This window comes from Antechinus flavipes, chromosome 5 (assembly GCF_016432865.1).
Source record: "Antechinus flavipes isolate AdamAnt ecotype Samford, QLD, Australia chromosome 5, AdamAnt_v2, whole genome shotgun sequence".
Taxonomy (NCBI): domain Eukaryota; kingdom Metazoa; phylum Chordata; class Mammalia; order Dasyuromorphia; family Dasyuridae; genus Antechinus; species Antechinus flavipes.
In genome coordinates, this window is record NC_067402.1 from 284,971,926 (window position 1) to 284,995,667 (window position 23,742).

The following is a 23,742-nucleotide window of genomic DNA, read 5'->3' on the forward strand; positions in this document are numbered from 1 at the left end:
CATCTAGCACAGAACCTAGCACATAGTAGGTGATTAATAAATGTTATTGCTGTAGATTTATTAATTTAGCTAATCTGTATCACTAGTACCTAGAATAGTGCTTGATACATAGTATTTAATAAATGCTTGTTGATAACTTGTAGATTTGTGTTACTAATGCCTACCATAATGTCTGGTCTACAGTAGGTACCTAATAAATGCTTAGTGATTGGGTAATTGGTTTGTAATACTAGCACCCAACATAGGATCTCACACTTAGTAGGTGCTTAATAAACACTATTGATTCATATTTTTGTTGATCTGTCTTACTAATACCTAGCACAGTATGTGACACATATTGTTTAATAAATGCTTGTAGATTTGTATTACTAATGCCTACCATTATGTCTGGCATACAGTAAGTACCTAATAAATGCTTGTTGATTGGATGATTATTTGTAACACTAGCATTTAGCTAGCGCTAGGCACATAGTAAGTATTTAATAAGTGTTTGCTGACTGGTTGATTTGTATTACCTGTGCCTATCATAATATCTGGCGTTAGGTTGGTCCTTAAGTGCTGGTAGCTTATTGGATCAATAGCTTGTTGCTGCTTTACATATATCATTTCACTGGCTGGAACCCCAGTCCTTTGGAATCAGGAGCCCCCTCCCAGAATCATGATTCAGACATTTACTTTGACCTGGGTAAGTCATTAACTTATCTGAGAGTCAATCTTCTCATCTGTAAAATGGGGATGTAATAGCACCTTACAGAGTTCTTGTGAAGCTCTAAAGAGTTAGCTGTAAACCTTAAATCGATACGGACCGGATCTTGAATTTCTCTTAAGGCAAATTAGTACTTCCCTCCCTCCCCCCCCCAATTTATTATATTAGAGAGTTCCCTAAAGCAGCGATAGGCTAAAGCCTAATGTTCCTATGCAGATTTCCTTTCCATTTTCCTTTCTCCCTCCATTTGGCAGATCTTTCAGGATAGATAGCAAATCCTCTGAAACCGAAATAAGAAAATCTGTACTGATGTCTTACTCTTCCTCCTGAGTGACTTTGGGCAGGACATTTTCCCTTCTTGGAGATTATTAGCCTCAGCAATAAAAAGATTGAGATTGATAAGATCAAATACAGGGGTCCTAATAGGGACAAATCTTATGGGATACATGATGGCTTTTTTGAACCCGTAGAGGTCTATGCAAATGTTAGAGAATTAGAAATTTGGAAATGGAAGGTCCAAAACTCAGGGACCCTCTTTTCCATCCAGCTCCAGTGCAGCCATTCCTTCCACAACATCCCTGACAAATCACCTTTGTTTGGAGACCTCCCATCATGGGAAACTTCCTCCCTGCACTGGGAATACCCGCAATTGTTAGGGAGTTTTCTTTAAGCTTCCTCCTTCATTATCTCCCCTTGGTACCAGTCCCTGATTATAATCAGTGTTCAGCCCATGAAAGAGAAAATATTTGCTAGCAATTTTGTTATTCATTATCAGGAAATCAACTTTTTATTTAATGATGTAGAAAAAAAAAAGGTTTTTTGGCTAGACCTGTAAATTTTGTGGGCATTTAAAAAAAGGATGAGGAAAATAGTATAAGAAGTAATTGAAATCTAAGAAATAATTGAAATCCATTAATTTAAGCAAAATTAGTTAATATATATTATATATAAAATAATATAATATATATAACAATATAGTTAATAGCTGGAGTACATGTGTCAAATTTTGGGAGCTCTAAATTTCAGTGCCTTAGGACAAAGTCCCAGGTGCCCCTTCTTGGTTATGTCTCTGGTTCCTCATATTGACTGACCATATCAAAGATTTCATAGATGTAGAGCTAGAAGAAAGCTTAGATGGTTTTAGATACCTTGCTACCAATTTCTAGGAGCTTTTGATAAGTCCTGTCCCAATGCGTAGTGACTGGGTCACTAAAGAGACAAGTCACTAAAGTTTCCTGCAATTCTCTCTTCACTGTCCCCTTGCCCCTCTTCACAGACCACAGCCCTATTCCCCTTTTCAATTTCTTACCTGTCTTCCTGGAAACAATGGGCTGCTGTCACCACCCATTGATCGGCTACGAGGGTCCCCCCGCAGATGTGCCGGCCCCTCACCTGCAAGCTGGCCTGCCATGGCCACTCCCCCTCCACGGATGTGGCACCCCCCACGATTCTGGTGGCGGGAGCTTGAAGCCCACAATCTGGGTTGTTGTGTTGTAAGGCACATAGGAAGAGAGAGAAGAGGCAAGGTTAAGTCTCAGCCTTCCAGCCCTAACGTGGTCCTTTTCATTCTCTTGCCCGCCCGTGGAGTCCCTCTGCTTGCCAGCTCCGGGTCACAGCTGCAAGTCATTAGTGTCAGTGTATAATGATTTCCCTGAAGAACTATGATCCTCTTAAAGAAAAGAGACACCTTTCCTCAGGGTAGACAGTGGCTCTCTCTTCCTTGTATCAAATGATCACCTTTTGATTATACAACCCCCCTGGTTCCCATCCAGGAGTAGGTTTGGGTATCTCTGCTGCTCAGTATGGGAAGGCAAGCCAGAATCAGCCTAGTAAATATTTAACAACTGGCTCTCCAAGAAAAAAAAAGCACATGGGCTATGCTATTTTTTTGATGTCATGTAAATATATTTACATAATAGCCATATTACAAAAAAGCAAGAAAAGTAGTGATAAAAATATGCTTCAATCTGCATTCAGAGTTCACCGATTCTCTCTCTGAAGGTGGATTGCATTTTTTTTTAATCATGGGTCCTTTGGAATTATCTTGGATCATTGTCTTGATCACAATAGCTGGTTTTCCCAGTTGATCATCATTATAATATTGCTGTTATTGTATTCACTGATTTCCTGGTTCTATTTGCTTCATTTTGCATAGGAAACACTTTTAAGTTTAATCTGCATTATTTCCATCTTCTCCATAATTTTGTCTAAGTCTAGACAATCCATAAAACAAGAGAATCCTGATTTGTAGTGTGTTCACTGTAACTTTAACAATCAACTCCAGAGAGAATAGTGTGAGCTGACTCCAGCACACTCTTTAAAATAAAAATGTTGGGGAAGATTCTCTAGCTTTAAAGTTCCCTCTGATACATCTAAATATACAGTATCCAGCCTCGGAGACTTTAGCCAACCTATCCACCCAACAGATAAGTGATGGGGTGACAGTGCTCCAGTGATGGCAGATGATTGCTTTGCCAGCTTTCACTCATGTATTCAACTGATGGGCCTTGGTAAGGCACTGGAAGGGTACCCCCCATATCCAAGAGAGGGACCAGTTTTCATACCCATTTGTTCCAAAGGCAATTGCTATTTAGATAACTAGAATGTCAGATAGAGGTCTTAGATTCATAGTTTGGAGCTGCCATTGAATTTTATTTTACAAATGAAGAATTAAGGCTTATATCAGTTAAGTATTTAATTACTACCCCAAGTCAGAGCCAAGTTTCCCTGCCTTATTCTTCTCTCTCCACTAGGGCGTGCTGTTTCTCAGCCACGGTAAAAATAGAACTAAATAGATGGATAGAAAGGTTTTATACATACATACATCTATAGCTATATCTATATCTATATCTATATCTATATCTATATCTATGTCTAGCCCTATCTTCATAGCCCAGTTTCTGTCATCTCCATTGATATGGTCTAGCTGTCGATTATGGACTCTTGGCAGAACATTGAAGCATGAATGGACAAACTATGAGCTCTCATGGACTTCTGATTATGAGACCAACTCTCTAGTACTAAATCATATGACTGCCTGATATGGACAGAACAGGGATGATTACCCCCATTTTACAGATGAGACAGCTAGAGCCCAGAGAAACCAAGTGATTTACTTGTTCAAGATCACACAGTTGAGTTAGTGGCAAAGTTGGGCAAGGTCTCAAGTTTCTTGACCTCTAGGGTAATTTTCACCCCTATTCTGAGGATGAGATGCTCTACTTATTCTTGGCCTTGCCCCAAGCAGATAAAACACATTTTCCCTTCAACCCCAATCTTGGCTTGGCTCCTTACCACAGTGCTGTTCATCAGAATGGTCACTGCAGTCAGGGTTATCGTCACATTGAGGATTGGGTTTCTTCAAGCAGCTCCCATCAGCACACCTGTATTTGAAAGCCCCACAAGGCACCCCTGGGAGGGGAAAGAAGAAGGGTTCCCTTTCTCTATGTGGCCCAAATCAGACCTCATCGAGAGAATCGTATTCTATTCTGGGAACTACTTTTTAGAAAAGGCCTTGGTAAGAGAGAATACTTCCAGAGGTAGGTGGCCAAGATGGTGGAAGGACTGAACATTCTGCCGTACAAAGACTGATCCCTTTCTCTCTTTCTATTTTGCATTTAAGTTTTAAATAAATAAATAATTTATATAAAAACAACAACAACAAACCCTCCAGAGTTGGAAAGTACCTGGGGGTTTAATTTAGTCCAGTCCATGCCTGAACAGAAAAACCCTTTATGAGCTCCCCAAATGGCCATTCAGGTTTAAATCCTGATTCCATAACATGCTACCTTTCTGATTGTAGCCAAGCCACTTACCCTCCATTAGTCTCAGTTTCCTCATTTGTAAAATAAGAGGGTTGGGTTAATTGATCTCCACATTACTTTCCAGTATTAGATCCTGTGATAATCTGCCTTTATTGCTTCTTTCTCTGACCATCCAGCTTCCTCTCCTAACTTTTCTGTTTCTATTGACAGGATGACAACCTTTCCATTCTTGTTTTATATTTCCTTCTTCCTTAATTTCCATATCCAGTTAGATACCAAGTCCTAAAAATTCTACTTCCATATTTTGTCTTCTGCCTCCTCCCTTCCACTCTCCCTATTATCACCTTAGAGTGAGTTTTATCCCAAAAGCCTCTTGGTACTTTCCATCTACAGCTACATAATCATGGTTCTGATAAAGGGCAGTCCCTTGCTCCAAAACCTTCTCTAGCTCACTCATACTTGCTTATGATTATCATTTGTTTTCTTGAAGCCTTGTTTCAACTCCTCCCAGACTTGTATTTCCTCTGCCTGAATCAGAACATTAGAATCTGAGATTTAGTGTCGCATACTGTAGTGGTTCTCAAACTTGTTGGTCTGACAACTCCAGTATACTCTTAAAAATTATTTAAGACCCCAAAGAGTTTTTGTTTAGGTTGGTTCTACCTATAGATACGTACTTTATTAGAAGTGAAAATGATTTATCATGAAAATAGTTTTGACCTTTTGGACTCCTTAAAAGGCTCCTGAGGACCTCTGGGAATTCCTGGATCACATTTTAAGAGCCATTAGTGTAGAGAATTTGGTGCTAGGAAGGCCAGGGTTCAAGTCCTGTCTTGTAAACCCAATTCTGAGTTGTGGAACCCTCGGCAAGCAACAATTTTGTAAATTCTCAGTTTTTCTCATTTGTAGAGGAAAGAGGTTAGACCCACTGATGTGACATAAATTTTACAACCAGAAAAGACCTTTGGGATCTTTTAATTTAATCCTATCATTTTTAATAGAGAAGGAAACCCTATTTCTGGGGCAACTATTCTAACTCTGAGTCTGAGACAGGTAGTTGGCACAGTGAATAGAGAACTGGACCTGAAGGCAAGAAGACCAAGGGAAGGAAGGAGGAAAGGATCATTAAGTTCTGCCAATCTGCCAGGCACTGTTCTAAGCACTTTAAAAATATCAATACCTCACTTAATCCTCACAACAATCCTTCCAGGCAGGTATTATCATCACCCCGTTTTAAAGACCAGGAAACTGAGGTTGACAGAGGATGTCTTGTCTAGAGTCACCTAGCTAATATCTAAGGCTAAATTTGAGCTCAGGTTTTTCCAATTCCACCATTCAACCCACCATACTTCCATCTGCTTATCCAAATCGTTCCTTTCCTTCAAGGACCACTTCAAATCCTGCCTTCCTTGACCACCTTCAACCCTTGATGATTTATGTCTCCCCCAGCCCCTCTATACCACTTTTGGGGTGTACCTTGAAGCTCACACACATTTTGCCTCATGTTGATTCTCTGTTTCCATGTCTCACCTCCCTAGACTAGACTAGAAGCTTCCTGAAGGCAAATAGCAAAATGTTCTGATCTCTGTATTCCTGATTGCATGAAATACACAGGGCCGGGCCTACACATGAATGTATAAATGTATATTTATAATGAATAATGAATAAAATGTACGAATGAATGAATTTCGGGGATGGGCTAGCCTTACCTTCATAGCACTGCCTTTCATCACTCCCATTGATACAGTCCAAATGTTGGTCACAGACCTTGGGCAGATGGATGCACGTGCTATCCTCCTCACACTGGAAGGTGGATGGGCACACTGGCCGGCAAAGAACAGAAAGAAATCAAGTATCAGCAGAGAAATCATTCGAGGTCTTTGCAGACCACTTTCACGGGTTCTTCTTCCTAGTCTCACTGGTACTATTTCTAGTATACAAGAATAAAGAGCAGACTTTCTTCTTGGGGGAGAAGGAAAGGGGAGGCAGATGTTGGGGGTCCTAGATTTTAGTTATGGTTCTACTGTTGCCAAGCTGTGTGCTCAAGTTCTTTTGAAGAACTTACTACTCTGGGTATCCCCTCCACTGTTACGTACTGTAGTAGGCTCTCTGGGTAAAAATATCAGGATCCCCTTCGTCATCCAATAGAAAGTACAGGATGACTCATTGGGGATGGGATTTAAACAGGTTTTCCCTGTGACCAATATAAGAATGAACTTTGTTGAATTGACCTAGGCTGGTCCTCCCAGATCCATCATTTAGTCTCTACTTGTGATCTTTTAGTCTCTACTTGATCTATTTGTGCTCTGGAGGAAGAGCCTCCAAGAATTGAAAGTAGGTCTCCAAGATGGGTCATCTGAGCAGGATCCAAATGGAGAGTTACTAAGGCAGGGAGGTGGGAATTTGGAGAGCTGGAAAATGTGTTTTGGAAGTCTCAAGCCAAGTTTAGTTAGTGAGTATAGTTTCTGCTCAGGGAGGGAGTTGAGAAAAGAGGGATTATGGGAATGGGTAAGACCTCTCACCACAGTTTCTCTCATCCAGGCCATTGGGGCAATCCTTGATCCCATCACAGACTGGCACACAGAGGCCATTCACTGTGCAGAGGAATTCTCCGGGACAGGCTAGAAAAACCCGTGGGAATAACAAACAGAGAAAGAATAGTCATCATCGACAGCTAAACAGACACACAACTAAAAGCTTCCTGAGTCCAAGATGCTCTATCCATTGTACTCCACTGCCTCTCTGATGATGATGATGAGCTCATGACTCATGAAGATCCATTTGATGTCAATGATGTCATGGTGGGATGGTGGTGGTGGAATCTTGGATAGCAAAGTAAATAGCAAGTGATGAGGCTGTTGGGAAGCTGAGATGTTTGGATAGAAATTCTGCAACATTGGCCATTTGGATTTTGGTGACACAACTGACTGGGTTGACACCCTAGCCAAGGTGATGAAACTGCTCTCAGGAATAATAACAATAACTAACAATAGCTAATATTTATGTGGTGCTTTAAGGTATACAAAATACCTAATATAGTTGACCCTTCCAGCAACCCTGAGGGAAAGTAGATTAATAGCCCCATTTTATAGATGAAAAACTTGAGGCTGAGAGATGGAAAATAACTTGATAAGAGTTGACATCTGAGGCAGAATTCATACTCAGTTCTTCTTGATTCTGTACTGTGCTAATGAATTTAAGAAGTATATGGGGAGTTTGCAGGGACCCCTCCTCCTAAAAAAAAAACCCTAACACAGAAGAAGGTAGAATGAGAGTCTCTCTTCTGTGTTCTGGAACCACAAGAAGTGAGATCCATCAGAACAAACCAGAAATGAGGTTTTCAAAGCCCCTAAGCCATATTTAGTTAAGTAATTTTAATTCCTACTAGGAGAGGAAGTTGGGAAGGGGAGGAAAATATGGGGTGTTAATCCCAGTGTCTGGAAATGTTGTGAGACGATGTCCCTGACTACTAAAGTGGTCAAATAATGGAAAAGTATGAAATAGACTGACATCACCATTGGTCTATAGTCTGTTTGCTTGGAGAGATTCATAGTCATGTACATCTGTGATTTGAAAGTTGACCATAATCCCATTGAAGTTGATATGTTAATAATGGAGGGACCTGGTATATACCTTGACTTACTGGGGAGCAGGAGTCAGGGCCCATAGACACCTAGCCTCCACTACTGCAAGAAAACATGACTTCAAACCTGTGGGGCTGATCCCCCTCCATCAATGAAGATAGAACTCTTCTATCTATGCTGTTATAAAGGATCTTGAGAGTTTCTGGGGTCAAAAGAAATCCCTCAACTTCCTGGTGATGAGCCCTTGAATTTAGCCAGGCTATTCCTTAGATAAAAGACACATAATTCATCTGGAGCGCCATATTTGGAGCTTCCAATTTGGAATTGTTAGAGTTAGGGCTTCAAGATACTGGAAGAAGACAGCAGGTTAGAAACTCCTATTGTCTGCTAGGAAAATCACCCTACTGCTGAGCAAATGGCCATACTCTTTCCATTCTTGCTTTCATCCCTGAGCACAAACACACCAGGGTGCATGCTCCTCATACTCACGATCCGACTGGTTATATAAACTGTAGTGAGCCTGCACGCCAGGGCCCGTGAGGGAGATCTGGGAGGTAAAATTGATGGTTATGCCAGCTGAGGTCACCACGGGGATTCTCTCGGCATAGGCTTGTAGGGTCCGAAGGCCACACAACCTGGAGAGGAGAAAGAAGAGGGTCAGAGCAGGGGAGGAGAAGGATAGGAGGAAAGGATACTGGGATGGCTTAATTTAATGAGAAAATTTCATGTACATATTAAAATTGCTGGCTACAAGTGAGGCCCCATGGAGTAGACATGACCCTTTTCCACATCAAGCCCTTTTCTCCTCAGTCTCCAAAATAGGAAAACTGGTTGGTTAAATGAGTGAATTGGATTATAGACCTTCAACATCCCATTTCTTGATGCCCCCTAAGGGTAAGTCCACTTTTTAACTTCCCCATATCCTTCCTGAAATGTGGTAACACTTCTAATCAATGGAATGGACACTTTAAAGGTTGCAAAGTGCTTTATTTATGAGGTTGGATCAAGGCAGGGCAGGGTAGCCTGTCACCTCCCTAGTCTATTGGGAGAGATAATATGTGCACATATAGTTATGTACAAGAAATGGAAAAATCAAATATAAGATAATTTTGAAGGAGGAAGAACAGGAACAGTTTCTCCTCAGTCTCTCTATTCTATTCTTGAAATGGCTCCTTATCTAGGTGCTCAGAAAATTCTCAGATCTCACTCCCTCCATCCAGGATATCTTTCCTGATTACCTACATCCCACTCTTAACTGGAAATTCTCCAATTACATACTTTAGCATGTAAACCATATCTTGTTTCATTTAGTAGGATATGTGTGAGTGACAACACACACAAAGAAAGAGAGAGACAGAGACAGAGAAATGGACAGAGATAGAGAGATAGACAGAGACAAAGACAGAGATAAAGTCAGAGACAGAGGGACAGTCAGAGATAAAGACAGAGATAAAGTCAGAGATAGAGCAACAGAGACAAAGACAGAAATAAAATCAGAGATGGAGACAGAGAGACAGACACAGAGAGAGATAGAGTGACAGAGAGAGCAAAGATACAGAGACAAAGACAGAGAGACAGGAGACAGAGACAGACATAGACACAGACACAGACAAACAATGACAAACAAAGAAAGCCACAAAGAGACAGACATAGAGGGAAAGTTTTGTCTTTCTATTCTAACTGGAAACTCCTGGAGGGCAGAGACATTTTCTTATATATTTTTCTTTTTTATTTTCTTTTATTTTATAATAACTTTTTATTGACAGATCTTATATATTTTTCTTTCCCAATTCCCCAGCCTTAGCATCCAGTAAGGGATGGAGGCTAATGCAAGTGGTCAATATATACTTATGAAACATGGAGGCACATTGAACAAACCACCCAATCAATCCAACACTCTCACCCACACCAAAGTAACAAGAACTAGATAACTATCAAGTGAGAGCACGTCTACTAAATCATACACTTACTCACTCAACCAACCAAAGGCATTAATTAAACTAGGTTGAATAACCAATTTAGTTGATCAAATAGTGAAAGAGAAGCAAGGACTTCACACCATTCAATAAAATGAAATGATGCTGATGGTTATTAACATTTTAAGGCTCTAAGCAAAACAAAGGAATAGAATCTACATTGGGATAAGTTAAGGAGACTTGGTTTTGCCTTGTGCGACTTTGATAAAATAATTAATCAGTTGAGGGCTTTCATTTATTTCTATGCCCAGGAACAGCAACATTTCCAGTCAGGCCTAGAGAGGGAATCATTGAGAGGGAAGTGGAAGAGCCAGCCTCTGGACTCTTCCCACTCCCAAGCCTTCCATGATCCAGTATGGACTCCACTCATTCCTTAGCTGATAGAGCACATTTAGTTATTGACTTTGGTCAGGTGGTTCCTTAAACTTGTAGTCTTCCCCAGTGGTAATTGAGCCACTGTTCCTAAAAGGAGTAGTAATTGGCTCATCACTGATGTAGGGAGGTCATTCAGTTAATCACCATGACCTTGGTGGGAAGGAAAGTAGAAGGTCTACTCCTATAGAGAAGGCCAGACAGATTCCTGGAACTCTTGACCACTCAACATTACCTCCATATGGAAAAGTCTGGGACTTCTGTTTCTCTCACTAGGGGAAGAACTGGGAAAAAATAACTCCTTTCTTTCTGGGTTCTCCCATTCCTGGGTTATTATACTTCTCCCCTGACCTAGAACTAATAAATAGAAGTTCTAAGGAGACATATTTCAACCCCAAAGAAATAATAATTTCCCAAGGATTAGAGCTGTCCAAAAATATGGGCAACTTGAAAAATAGTGAGTTCCCTGTCATTGGAGTCTTTCATTTGGAGGATATTTGTGGAGACTTGTTAGAGATTGCTACAAAGGGCATTGAGTTTCGGTCAGGGTTGGGATAAGAAGCCGGGGATCTTTGTGATTCTAATTCCCATGACGTGATAACCAGGGTAGGGCAATGAAAAGGCTGCTTTGGGAGGTAATGGGGTTCCCATCCCTAAAGTTCTTCAAGTAGTGGTTGCATAAAAGTTTGTCAGGGAGATTACAGTTTCAGGTAAGGCTTGGACTCTAAGAACTTTTGAACTATTAGGCCTTTATTCAATGATCTGTACTTTATGTAGTTAGAGAAGGGACATGTTTAAAGGACCTTGGAAAAGCATAATGTATTGGTAGGAAGAGCACTGATTGGGTGTAAAAAGTCTTGGATTCTAGTCTTGTCACCCCGTATTCCCTAAAGGAATTAGAAAAAATAATTCACTTTCTCTGAACTTCAGTATCCAAGATCTACAAGAGGAGGAGGCTGAACTAGAGATCAGAGACAGGATAGCACAATCAGATCACTGAATTTCGAGTCCGGGGATCTGGGTTCAAATCTCAGCTCTGCCACTTACTCCATGTGCAACTTTGAGCAATTCATTTCCCCTTCTATGAAAAGAGAAATCTGGATTAGAGGCTAAGAGACATTATGGTATATACCAAAAAGTTCTCATTTTCCAGAGAAGAAACTTGAGTCTCAGAAAGGATCGGGGGTTGCCCAAAGACACAAGGCAGCGAGAGACACAGTTGTGACCTGAAGCTGGTTCCCTGAATCTCAAATCTGCTCTTCTTGGGAATCAGAAGACTTAAGCCCCCAACTTTGCCATTTATTAACTTGTGACCTCAGCCCAGCCATTTCTTCTCTCTAGAACTCAGTTTCCCCTCTAAACATCTCTATGACCTTAGGTGCCTTCTCCACCTCAAATTCTGCAATCCTGTCCCCAGTTTTCAGAGGCTCTTCCTGCACTGGCATCCTATGGCTTAAGTTTCAATATATACTGCCTGGGTACCACCGCTGGGGGGCAACCCTGAGAAAGTCTTCAAAGAGAAGAATTCATCCCTGTCTAAGATCTCAGCAACTAGGGAAGGGAGGACTGTTAGTCACTAAAAAAAAAAAAACAAACAAAAAAAAACCCACTTTTTTTGGGGGGGTCTATTATTTTGGGGGGGTCTATTATTCTTAATAAATATTTCTTTTTGAACGGAACTGGGATTTCACCCAGTGAGTTCAGCACTTGATCTAACACTGGTAGTCTTGGTTTTCTGAGACACTAATATAATGAAGTGACTTTTCCAGAGTCATACAGACAGAATTCACTATGGTAGGGTGAATAGAACTCTGGACATGGAGTCAGGAACACCTAGATCGGAATCATTCCTCAAAGGTTTATTATGTTTAGGACCCTGAGAAAATCAATCCTTCTGGGTCTCGTTTCTTCAGCTGTAATGTGAAGGGGTTTAGTTTTGATATCTCCTAAAGCAATGGTGTCATTCTCAAACAGAAATGGGAACCTGGGAAACTAGGTAGTGCAAGTGGCTAGAGCACCAGCCCTGGAGTCCTCAGGAGTGTTCAAATCTAGCTCCAGACACTTATTAGTTGTGTGATCCTGGGCAAATCACTTAATTTTGATTGCCTCCAAGGGAAAAAAAGACCATTGAATTGTATATAAGCATCCCTATGTCCCACATCTTAACTTAATTTAAAAATGTAATATATTATTATTATCATTATTAATTTATTTATTTTGCTGGCACAATTGGGGTTAAGTGACTTGCCCAGGGTCACACAGCCAGGAAGTGTTAAGTCTCTAGACAGATTTGAACTCAGGTCCTCCTGATATCAGGGCTGGTGCTCTATCCACTACATCACCTAGCTTCCCCCCTATAATATATTATTTCTATTGTATTTTATTTATTTCATTAAACATTTTCCAATGACATTTCATTTGGTTCTGGCCTCTTATGGGAGAGCTGTACATCTCATAAAGCCCATGGGCCATATAATTTGACACCTCTGTACTTTCCAATCCCAAATCTCTCATCTGACATACAATATGCTCTGGTTCACAGAAAGAAGATTTAAACTTAGATTTTTCTTATCTCCTTATGCAGTTAAATCTCTAATGATTAGACTAGGGAGCAAGTGAGTAGAGCAGTAATTTGAACCCAGACAATCATCTATCTTCAACTCAGAAGCCCATGGTGGTGGGAGGGAAATTTTGACACAAGCTTTAGCTGTAAATAGATAGTAATAGTGATTTTTTTAAATAACTTTTTATTGACAGAACCCATGCCAGGGTAATTTTTTACAGCATTATCCCTTGCATTCACTTCTGTTCTGATTTTTCTCCTCCCTCCCTTCACCCCCTCCCCCAGATGGCAAGCAGTCCTTTACATGTTAAATAGGTTACAGTATATCCTAGATACAATATATGTGTGCAGAACCAGTAATAGTGATTGTGATAGTGATAGTGATTGATAGAAGTGATAGAGTGATTGAAACAGGACATTCAAGAGTCCTAAGGACTAAGAATCTCATTTCTAGTTTCACAGGATCTAGGAAGGAAATGGCAAGTGCAGCTGAAAATACACCTGGAAACCTAAGTTCCAGTCATGGAATCACCATTCACTCCCCTCCCAATCACAAAATCTCTTTATATGTGCTTGGATAAGGCACAATACAATACAAACTCCTGCTCTCACAGAGTTTACATTCAGCTTGGGGTAAGGTGTGGGGCTACAGCTTAGTTCATCATTAATTCGTAATAATTCATATTAATTCATAATAATTAATTCAATCATAAATCATAAATTAATGTCAGACTTCATAAAGAATTTTTCTTCTCTGAGACTCGGTTTTTTCATCTGTGAAATGGGATAACAATGCAATTCCCTGGCTACTTTGGAGGTTTTTTTCTATGGATTAAATGAGAGGAAAAAGATATGAAAGGATTTTGTAAACTCTAAAGGCCTACGGAGATGGTCACTCTTGGAGAGACTGGCCCTCAGTTTCCTTATTAGCAAGAGGATGAAATTGCACTAGATGGCTTCTGAAATCTCTTATCTAGAGATCCAGGATCCTTTTAAAGAACTGACAAGTGATGGTGTGTATGAACAAAGTCATTTTTCATACCAGAAAGCTTTCTACGTGGATGAAATCATAAGTGTGTGTATAGTTGAGACTAACAGTGTATGACTATTAATGTATATAAACATACATATATATACATATTGTATATATATATAGATACATACATATATAGACATATATCTTTATATATGTATATATATACATATATGCATATATGAATATCTTTATATATGTGTATTACATATATCTTTATATATACATATATATTTACATATGTATATACACACATTATAGATATATATAGATATATATACACACATATCTATATAGACACAGATATGTGAGGACATGCAAGCCAACCAGTGAAAGCAGCAACATCTGAGCAACAGAGGAGACATGTCAGGAGGATGCAGCCCTGTCACCACTTCAACCAACTTTCGTGCAGGTGGACACAGCCTGTGGTCCTGAGTTCAAATGTTCTGAGACTAGCACAGTGTCCCAGGAGTAGCAGTGCCCCCACATCACCAGTTCTTCTTCTAATCTTGCCTCTAAAACTACCATCTAGGTGGCCCCCAAACACAGAACAACTCCTGCTGATGAACAGGTAAGTCCCAGAGCTGCAGGAATAACTTTTTATCCCATGTTTTTATTTTTTGCTTTTTGGTTTATAACCTCAGGATTTAATACCATACTTTGCATTTAAGAAACAATAAATGCTCCTTCCTCCTTCCTTTCTTCTTTTCCTCTCCTTTCCTTTTTTCTTTCCTTCTTTCTTTTTTTCTTTCCTTCTTTCTTTTTTTCCTTTCTTCTTTCCTTCCTTCTTTCCTTCCTTCCTTCCTTCCTTCCTTCCTTCCTTCCTTCCTTCCTTCCTTCCTTCCTTCCTTCCTTCCTTCCTTCCTCCTTCCTTCCTTCCTTCCTTCTTTCTTTCTTTCTTTCTTCTTTCTTTCTTTCTTTCTTTCTTTCTTTCTTTCTTTCTTTCTTTCTTTCTTTCTTTCTTTATTTCCTCTGTTCTTCTCTCTCCTTCCCTCCCTTCCTTTTCTCTTCCTTCTTCCCTCTCTCCCTTATTTCTTTCCTTCTTCCCTCCTTCCCTTTCTCCTTTTCTCTCTTCCATTACTCACTCACTTACTATTCATTCAATTTTTCATATTGCCTTAGAGAAAGGAAGTCCATTCTTTGTCCATTGAGTCCGACTGGAAAAGGGCTGAAGGCACTAAATTTATTGGCTTGGGGATACATTGTAATTCCTTGGGAGTTGAGTTCATTTCATTCTTTGGCTATCCTCAGTAAATTAACAGTCAGTCAAAAATCAACAAACATTTATGAAGTACTTACTATGTGCCAGACACCGTGTTAAGGGCTGGAGATACAAAGAAAAGGAGGGGGAAATCACTACCCTAAAAGAGCTCCCAGCCTAACGGGAGAGATAACTTGTAAACAGTTATGTACCAATGAGATTCATACAAGATAGAAGAGAGATAATTCATGGAGGAGATGGAAATTGGGAAAGGCTTCACACAGAAGGTGGAATTTTAAATGGGTCTTGAAGGAAGTCAGTGAGGGTAGAGATTGAGATGTGGGGAGGGACAGCCCATGTGTCTGGAGTTAGAAGATGAAGTATCTTGTGAGAAGAACAATAAGGAAACTGGATTGACTCATCCATAAAGAGAGCAAAGTGAAGGAATCCTGGGAAGGTGTGTGTGGAAGATGGGGAGCAAGTTATGATCTAGAGCAGGAACTTAATAAGTGCTCCTGGAATGAGAACCTGAAAGGGTCTGGATTCTGGGCTCAGGAGAGAAGTTTCCATCCCTCAGCTCGCCTTTCATGAATGAGTACCCAGGCTGGGTGGAAAGGTCAGAGTAGAGTACATGTAGAAAGGAGAGAAAAAAGCAAAGGAAGTGGAAGCTGGTCAGAGGGGTTTTCTTGGAAATGGGGAGGGCTGGGGAAGTGGTGAGAGGGAAAGTGAATTTCAGCTAAATGAAAGAAAAAAAGAACCTGAACTGGAGCAGGTTCTCACAAGAGTTCCATATCTAAACCATTCCCAGTCTGCCCTACTCTGTCCTATGTGCTTGGTCTGAGCAGGAGAATAGAAGGGGCAGAGATGGGACTGAATTCTGGAAGGAACCTTGGCAATAATCTAATCCAACCTTCTCTTTTTAAAGATGGCGGAGAGGGGCATGGTAGTAATTCAAAGACATCAAGTCTTACCCAATGTCACAAGATAGAAAGCAGTGACTCAGAATTTGAACCCAAACCTTGGGTTTCCAAACCCAGAACCTTTTCCAGTAGATCATAATTAATTTCCCTGAGTTCCTTGGATACTGAAGAGGAAAAAAAAGACTTTAAAAAGTCCACTTTTTTCCTCTTTTAAAATGTATGCTCTTTGAGGTAGAGAGTTTTTTCTTTATATTTCTAGCCCCTGTATCTTAATAGTAGGAAGTAAATAAAGGTTTGCTGATTTGGAATTATGCAAATAACTAGAAACTATCCAGTTGTAGAGTGTTGGCCCTTCAGTAAGAAGGACCTGAGTGCAAATTCAGTGTCAGGCATTTACTACCTGGGTGACCCTGGGCAAGTCACTTAATTCTGTTTGCCTCAGTTTTTTTTTTTTTTTAATCTGTAAAATGAGTTGAAGAAAAAAATGGTAATGTCCTTCCAGCATTTTTGCCAAGAAAACCCCAACTGGAACCACAAAGAGTTGGATACAATTGAAACAATTCAACAACAACAAAGTGACTAAAATAGTATGCCCTTTGTTCTAGAGATCCCACTGCTAAGGATACACCCCAAGAAGGTCATTAATGAAAGGGGAGTCTCTGTATACAACAAGATATTTAGAATAGCATTTTGAGAGGCAAAGAACTGGAAACAAAGTAGATTCCCATCACATGAATGTAACATAGAATTACTTTGTTATAACAAATAAGACAGGAAGAATATGGAGTAACATTGAAGACTTTTCTAGGAATTAACAAAGAGTGGAACAAGTAAAGCCCGAAAACCATTAGATACAATGACCATAACAATGTCAGCGGAAAGAATCAAATTTCACAAAACAGTTGAAATGGGATATTACAAAATCATCAAGATTTGGCCCCACAGAAGAGGTGTGAGAAGAATCCGCCTCCTACAAGCTCTTTCACTAAAGTGGGCGTTCATGGTTTTTGCGGATTGTTTTTTCTCTTCTTCCTCTCTCTCTGTCTCTCCCTCTCCTCTCCCTCTCCTCTCTGTCTGTCTCTGTTACTGTTTGTCTGTCTGTCTCTCTGAGTCTCTTCCTCTCTGTCTCTGTCTCTCTCCCCTCTCCTCTCTGTTTGTCTGTTTGCCTTTCTCTCTCTCTCTCTCTGCGTCTCTCTCTCTCTCTCTCTCTCTCTCTTCCCTTTATTCTTTCCTTTGTTTACTTTCTTTTTTTGCTCCTTTATTTACTTTACTTACTTTACTCTCTTCTTTATTCTTTTTCTTTCTTTTTAATAATCTCCATTTTATAGATGAGGAAATTTAGGTAGGAGAGGGTTAAGTGCCTTGCTTCAGGTCAGAAGTAACAACTGCCTGGTTATCTTGGCCAGCTCCCAGTCTCCACATGAGGCACAATGTATTTACAAGATCATTTTTCTTTGCATTCAATGGAAGGGATGTTATGTGATCTTTCTTGAATTTCTAGATTGAAGAGTCCCAAAGTTAGAAAGGCCTTTGGGTTAGAGTTGAAAAAAGGGAAGATCAAATTATTTTTTGTCATTCTTTTTCCTTTTATTTTCCCATATGCCTTCTAGGATCATTTAATTGTGGGATATAGGATGGACTGTAAGCTTCATAAAAGCAGAAACTGTTTTTTTTTAATCTAGGTACCCCTAACATATAGAATCATGCCTTGAATACAATAATATTATCTAATAAATACTTATTAGATTGAGGGAAGATATTAGAAATAGTATAAATAGTACAACATTTTCATCTCATACTTGGGAAAACCAAGGCTCAGAGAGTCAGAAATGATTGCCTGAGGTCACATAGCCTGGAAATGAGAGATTTAATGTTAAAAAAAAAAAAAGCTGTGGACCCAACATCATTAGGTGGTACTTAGTGCCAGGGATCATAGGATCATAAGACCCAAAGCTGAAAAAGACCTTAGAGGTCATTGAGTTCAATCCCCTTTTTATACAAATGAGGAAACTGAGTCACAGAGAGTTTTAAGTAAATCGGTCAGGAGGTGTTATTTGAACCCAAGGCTTCCAGATTCCAAGTCTATAACTCTGTTCTTTATTTGATACTACCTCTAAAGGGAAGAGTCTGCTGGCTTGCTGGGGAGGTTCCCTTGAGGGAAGTCAGAACCCCAGATATTTTCTGAACTCTGTTCCACTCTTCAGGGTCTGCCATATCAGATTCATCATTGAAGTCAGGCGGGAAACACCCAGATCATGATACCCAGAAATGTGACGAGGGTAACACTGCTCTACCAAGAATGGTATAAAATGGAGACTTCCAGGGTGAGAGTGGGTGGGACGGGAGGAGGAAGGAACTGGGGAAATCTAGGGTTCTGTAATCAGAAAAGGCCAAGCAGAAAATAAAATAATATTCTTTCATGCTCTTCTTCCAACTTTAGGGTCAGATACATGGCCATGAGCAAGTAGGGGCAGCCTAGGTCTGCTCATTTAAGGGGCACCAGATAAGTCCTTCCCTGCTACCCAAAGATCATAGGATATGAAGATTTTCAGTTAGGCGGGACCTTACTGATACTTTATCTTACAGATGAAGCAACCAGGCCCTCAGAGAGGAAGTTACTTGTCTATAGTTAAGTTGTATCAGAGTAAGAATTCAAATCCACATCTTTTGATTCCAAAGTCCCAGTGTTCCTCCTATTAGATTATAATACTAAACTAAAAAGATGTATTTGGAAGTCTTAGATCAGAGGGATGGGAGCACAAGATTATGCTAAAGGGAAAGTTGTTTTTGAGCATTTAAAGGGCTGGCAGGAAAGGACAATCAAGACTTGCTTTCCATGGCCCCAGCAAGGCCAGGAATTGTGGGAATACATGACAAAGAGGTGGATTTCAGGTCAGAAAAAAACTTCCAGACAAACTACGAGTCCCCAAAATGCAGTAGATTGCCAAAAGAGACCATAAGACCTGGAAAATTGATCATTCTCTCAGAAGTTAAGTGATTTGCCAACATAGGTAGAATTTAAACTCAGGCCCTTTGCTGCTAGAACCATTTCTCATATATTCAAGTATAACAACACTGATAATAATAAATAATAATAGCCTACATTTCTATAATCATATATTCAATAAATAATTATAAAGTACCTACTATGTGACAGGCATTATATTAGGTCCTGAGAAAATAAAAAAAAGTAACTCCTTTTGTCAAGGAGCTTACATTCAAATGGGCAGACAGTAAATATATATATTAGAATATGCAGAATGTATTTATACATACACACACACGCACACACATATATCAAAGTAGTTTAAAGCAAAATGCTTTTGGAGGGAGGGTACTAGCAGTTGAGGGAATAGAAATGGCTTCAAGTAGAAGTCATGTAGAAGAAGGGACGGTGATAGTAAGGAGGGAGTACCTTCCCAGCATGGGACACAGCTAATGCAAAGGTATAGAGGTGGGAGATGGAATGGTATATGTGAGGAACCAAGAGAATGGTGGTATAGCAAACAAACAGCAGATAGGTAGAGGAAGAAATGTCCAATGAGATGGGAAAGATAGATCAACACTAAGTCACGGACTGCTTTACAAGTTAGACTGAAGAAGCTCATATTTTATCTGAGAGAAAATAAGGAGCTACTCTTACATGGCCAGATCTGGAAAATTACTCTGGAAAAAAAGTCTAGCAGGATTTACTGAATTTTTTCCACTCGTGGTCCTTTTTTGCCTGAGAAACTTTTACATGACCCAGTGTTTATAGATATGTAAAATATGTATATAAATCAAACATTTACCAATAATAAATCATAATTTTATGACCTCCACATTTAGTTACAAGGCTCTAAACTATGACTCACAGTTTAAGAAGCAGAGATGTATAGAATGGACTGGAGGGGTGAAAGACTTGGGATAATGAGAATAATTAGGAAACCAATCACAATCATTTAGGTGAGAGGTGATGAAAACCCGAGTTAAAATGGTGGTTGTGTAGCCAGAAGCATCATGGATGACCGCTTGTTGGGGGAATTGTGGAGGGGATCTTTCTCAGTCCATTGCTCAAACCAGATGGCCTCTGAATTTCCTTTGAACCATAAGATTCTGGGATTCTCCAAAGAGGGCCTGCCTGTTGCTCAGTCAAGGATGAGAATCTTTTTTTCTTTTTCTTTTTTTGCTTGGCTATATATATTTATCAAAAAATGTTTTGCTTTTCTTTTAAAAAATGGGATGAGGGTAGGAGGGATAAAAAAGATTGAGTAGCAAGGTGGAAGGATGCTATCGATGTGTAATGTTCTATTTACTTTCAGAGGATATCAATGTATTATTAGTGTTATCTATCTTTTGAACACTTTATCACAAGAAAAACTTTTTGGAAAGTGGGAGCAATCTATAAATGTCTGTAATGTGAAAAAAAATCGATATGATTTTTAAAAGTAGATATATAAAGAAATATTAAAACTCCCTTTATTTTTAAACTTCCACACATCCCATTCATCAGCTTCCTTCTTTTCATTCCCCTGATAATAATGGATTTGGTAACATAAGAACATGATATATCAACTGCTGACAGAGCCATCCTGGAAGGCTAGATTTTCAAGCATAAGAGGAGGTATGTTGATATGGGGGAAAGAACTTTGGACCTGGGGGACAGAAGAGTCCTGCATTTGATTCCTGGCCCACTCCTTATCAGTCATCTGACTGTGGGCAAGTCACTTCCTTTTTGTAGAGCCACAGTTTCCTCACCTGCAAAATGGTGATCAATAATACTTAATGCTGACCTCAAAAGGATGTTGGAAAGTGCTTTGTAAACCTTAGAGTATTATTTTTTTATCATGAATTTTTTAAGCTCGGGGCGATCAGTGTGACGTGGTGGAAAAAGAACTGCAGATACGACTCAGTCCCAGGCGTGAGGGAGAACTCTTATGTCAGCTATGTAAGCTTGAATAAGCCACTTCCTTTAAGTCTCAGTTTTCTCATCTGCAAGGTGGGTGTAAAGAATGACAGCAACTCTATTTACTCCAAGGTGCTATTGAGAGGAAAGTATTTTGTAAATCTTGAAGCTTCAGTATATTTGATGAATAAGATATATATATATTTTTTAAATAGATGGCTCTGATCTCATCAGTGCCTTGCTCCAGAATCTTTGGTGGCTATCCATTGCTACCAAGATAAATCCCATACTTTTTACCTTGGTTTATAGGGAGAAAACAGTGTTTTGGAAAGAAAATAAGACAATCAGATAAACTAGGGTCAAAGCCTGACTCTGCCATTTACTATTTCTGTTACTTTCCCTGAATTTTCTCCCCCATAAAATGAGGAGATTGAACCAGATGGGCTCTGAGGTCCCTTTTAGATATAGATTTCTGATACTCTAATCTATCTGTCCAACTTTAGCATCCACTCTACCCTTTCACTCTATCCAGAACCATTCATGCTGCTCCCCAAACTCTCCTACCTCAGTGACTTTAACCACATTATTATTCCCTCTGTTCTGAGTGCCTTTTCTCCTCTTCTTGTCTCCTCTCTGCCATTTCTACTTGTCACAATCCTCCATGTCCTTCCAAGCTTTCTTCCATAAAGTCCCCTTGATTTTTTTGTTCTTTAAGTTCCCCCATGCCTTGTTTGTGCTTCTCTTATGTAAATTATGTCAATTAATACACACATTTCTTCTCTTATTTCCCTACAAGAAGAGGAGATCTTTGTGGGGAGGGACCATGTTCTTTACATCTCTGTGACTTTTTAGGTACCTAGCACAATACCACATACTCGGTAAGTGTTTAAATATTTTGTTGAAAGAATAACTGAATCAAGGAGGAGGACTGAGATCTATGAAGCAATGATATCATATCTCTGAGCACTACATGAAGAAACATTGAAGGAATGATTCAGACAGGAGCAGGATGGATAGTGGCAGAAAATGTTAAAATAGACCATGGAGCAGCTAGGTGGTACAATGGATATAGCACCAGGCCTGAAGTTAGGAGGAGCTAGTTCAAATCTGGTCTCAGACACTTAGCACGTCCTAGCTGTGTGACCCTGGGCAAGTCACTTAACTGCCTTTTTGCCTCAGAAAAAAAAAGCAAAAAAAAAATAGACCAAGAACTGGGAAGTGCCTTAAAATAGGGTATGTCAGAGCTGGGAAATGCCTTAGAACAGGGGTTGTCAGAGACTGGAAGTGCCTTAGAACAGAGAGAAGCATTAGAACATGTAATGTCAAATCTGGAAAGGGCTTTAGAACCAGGAATGACAGAACTTGGAGGTGCCTTAGAACAAGGGATATCAAAGCTAAGAAGGAACTTAGAACAGGACCTCAGAATAGGGGATGAACATGGAAGGGAGCTTAGAATAGGGAATGTGTCACAACTGGGAGGGAACTTAGAATAGAAAATGAAAGTCGAGATTGGAAGGAATTTTGGATATAATTTGATCCACCTGTTTATTTGTCAGAGGCTGTTGCTGTCACTGAGATGGAGACCCATCAAATGAAGTAAAGCTATAATTAGAATCCAGGTCTCTGAAATGAATGGATATTGAACAGCAGGGGATGGGAGCAGGTGGGGGACTTGGCATCCTTGGTGACATTAAGGTGCTGGGGCTCTTGGGTGGACTGAAAGTAAGTCAATTAGGTAACCTATAACTAAATTATTTTGCAATATAAAGTACTGTATAATGCTCATGTTATTTTTATTGTTAAAATAATGTTGGAAAACCACTTTAGAAATATAGGAATTAGTTCTGTTCAGCACAAGGTTTATTGAGTTCCTACTCTCCGTGTTCAGAGGTCAGGGAAAAAAATGAAAAATGAGACAATCCTTGTTCTCAAGGAGTTTATAGTCTACTGGGAGTGATATGGCATGAACACCAACATTAATATGTACAGTACAAGGTAGATTTTTGGTGGGGCAAAGGAGAAATTGTGTAATGTGCTTTGAGAGATCCCAGGAGGGAGGGCATCATTTTCAGGTAGGAGGGATCAAGGAAGGTACAATCAACCCTGTAAACCCAACTCTGATAACTTGATCTCCTTTTTCATTGTTGCACTTTCAATACCCAACAAAAATGAAAAAAAAAAGTTCTTCAAGATAACTAGGAAAGAGTGAGAAACACCAAGAAGCCCTTGATAAATTCAAATCACCGGGCCCAGAGGAGCTCCATTATAGGGTCTTGAAAAAAATTTGAGCTTCAAATTGTGATCTTGGAATGATCATGAAAAATGGAAAAGATCAACAAGACTGAAGAAGAGCGAATGTCTCACTTTTTTTTTTTTAGAATAGAAAGAAGATCATCTGAATACCAAAGGTAAGTACATTTGACCTGATTTCTGATAGCTTGGAAGGAAAATGATGATTATAAAGCATCAAGGTGGTTCTATCAAGACCAGGATGTGCCTCCAAGGCAATCTCAATAGAAAACACCATCTACATCCAGACAAAGAACTATGGAGATCAAATGTATGCTATGTTCACTTCTTTTTTTCTATTTTTTCTCTCTCCTATGGTTTTTCCTTTTTGTTCTAATTTTTCTCTCCTATCATGATTCATAAAGCAATGCATATTTAAAAAACTATATATGTGTATATATATATGTATATTTGTGTATATATATATGTATATATGTGTGTATATATAT

At 39.5% G+C, this 23,742-nt stretch overlaps 1 protein-coding gene across 1 annotated transcript in view; it reads right to left on the minus strand.

Annotated features, from left to right (window-relative positions):
* TMPRSS6 (transmembrane serine protease 6) overlaps positions 1 to 23,742 on the minus strand; it is a 45,539-nt gene that overhangs the window by 3,888 nt on the left and 17,909 nt on the right. The window contains exons 10-14 of the mRNA XM_051961771.1: positions 8,544 to 8,689; positions 6,993 to 7,091; positions 6,180 to 6,293; positions 4,001 to 4,117; positions 2,016 to 2,184 (exon numbers count right to left, since the gene is read on the minus strand). Of these exons, the coding sequence (XP_051817731.1) occupies positions 2,016 to 2,184; positions 4,001 to 4,117; positions 6,180 to 6,293; positions 6,993 to 7,091; positions 8,544 to 8,689 (645 nt within the window). The remainder of the gene's footprint in view (positions 1 to 2,015; positions 2,185 to 4,000; positions 4,118 to 6,179; positions 6,294 to 6,992; positions 7,092 to 8,543; positions 8,690 to 23,742) is intronic.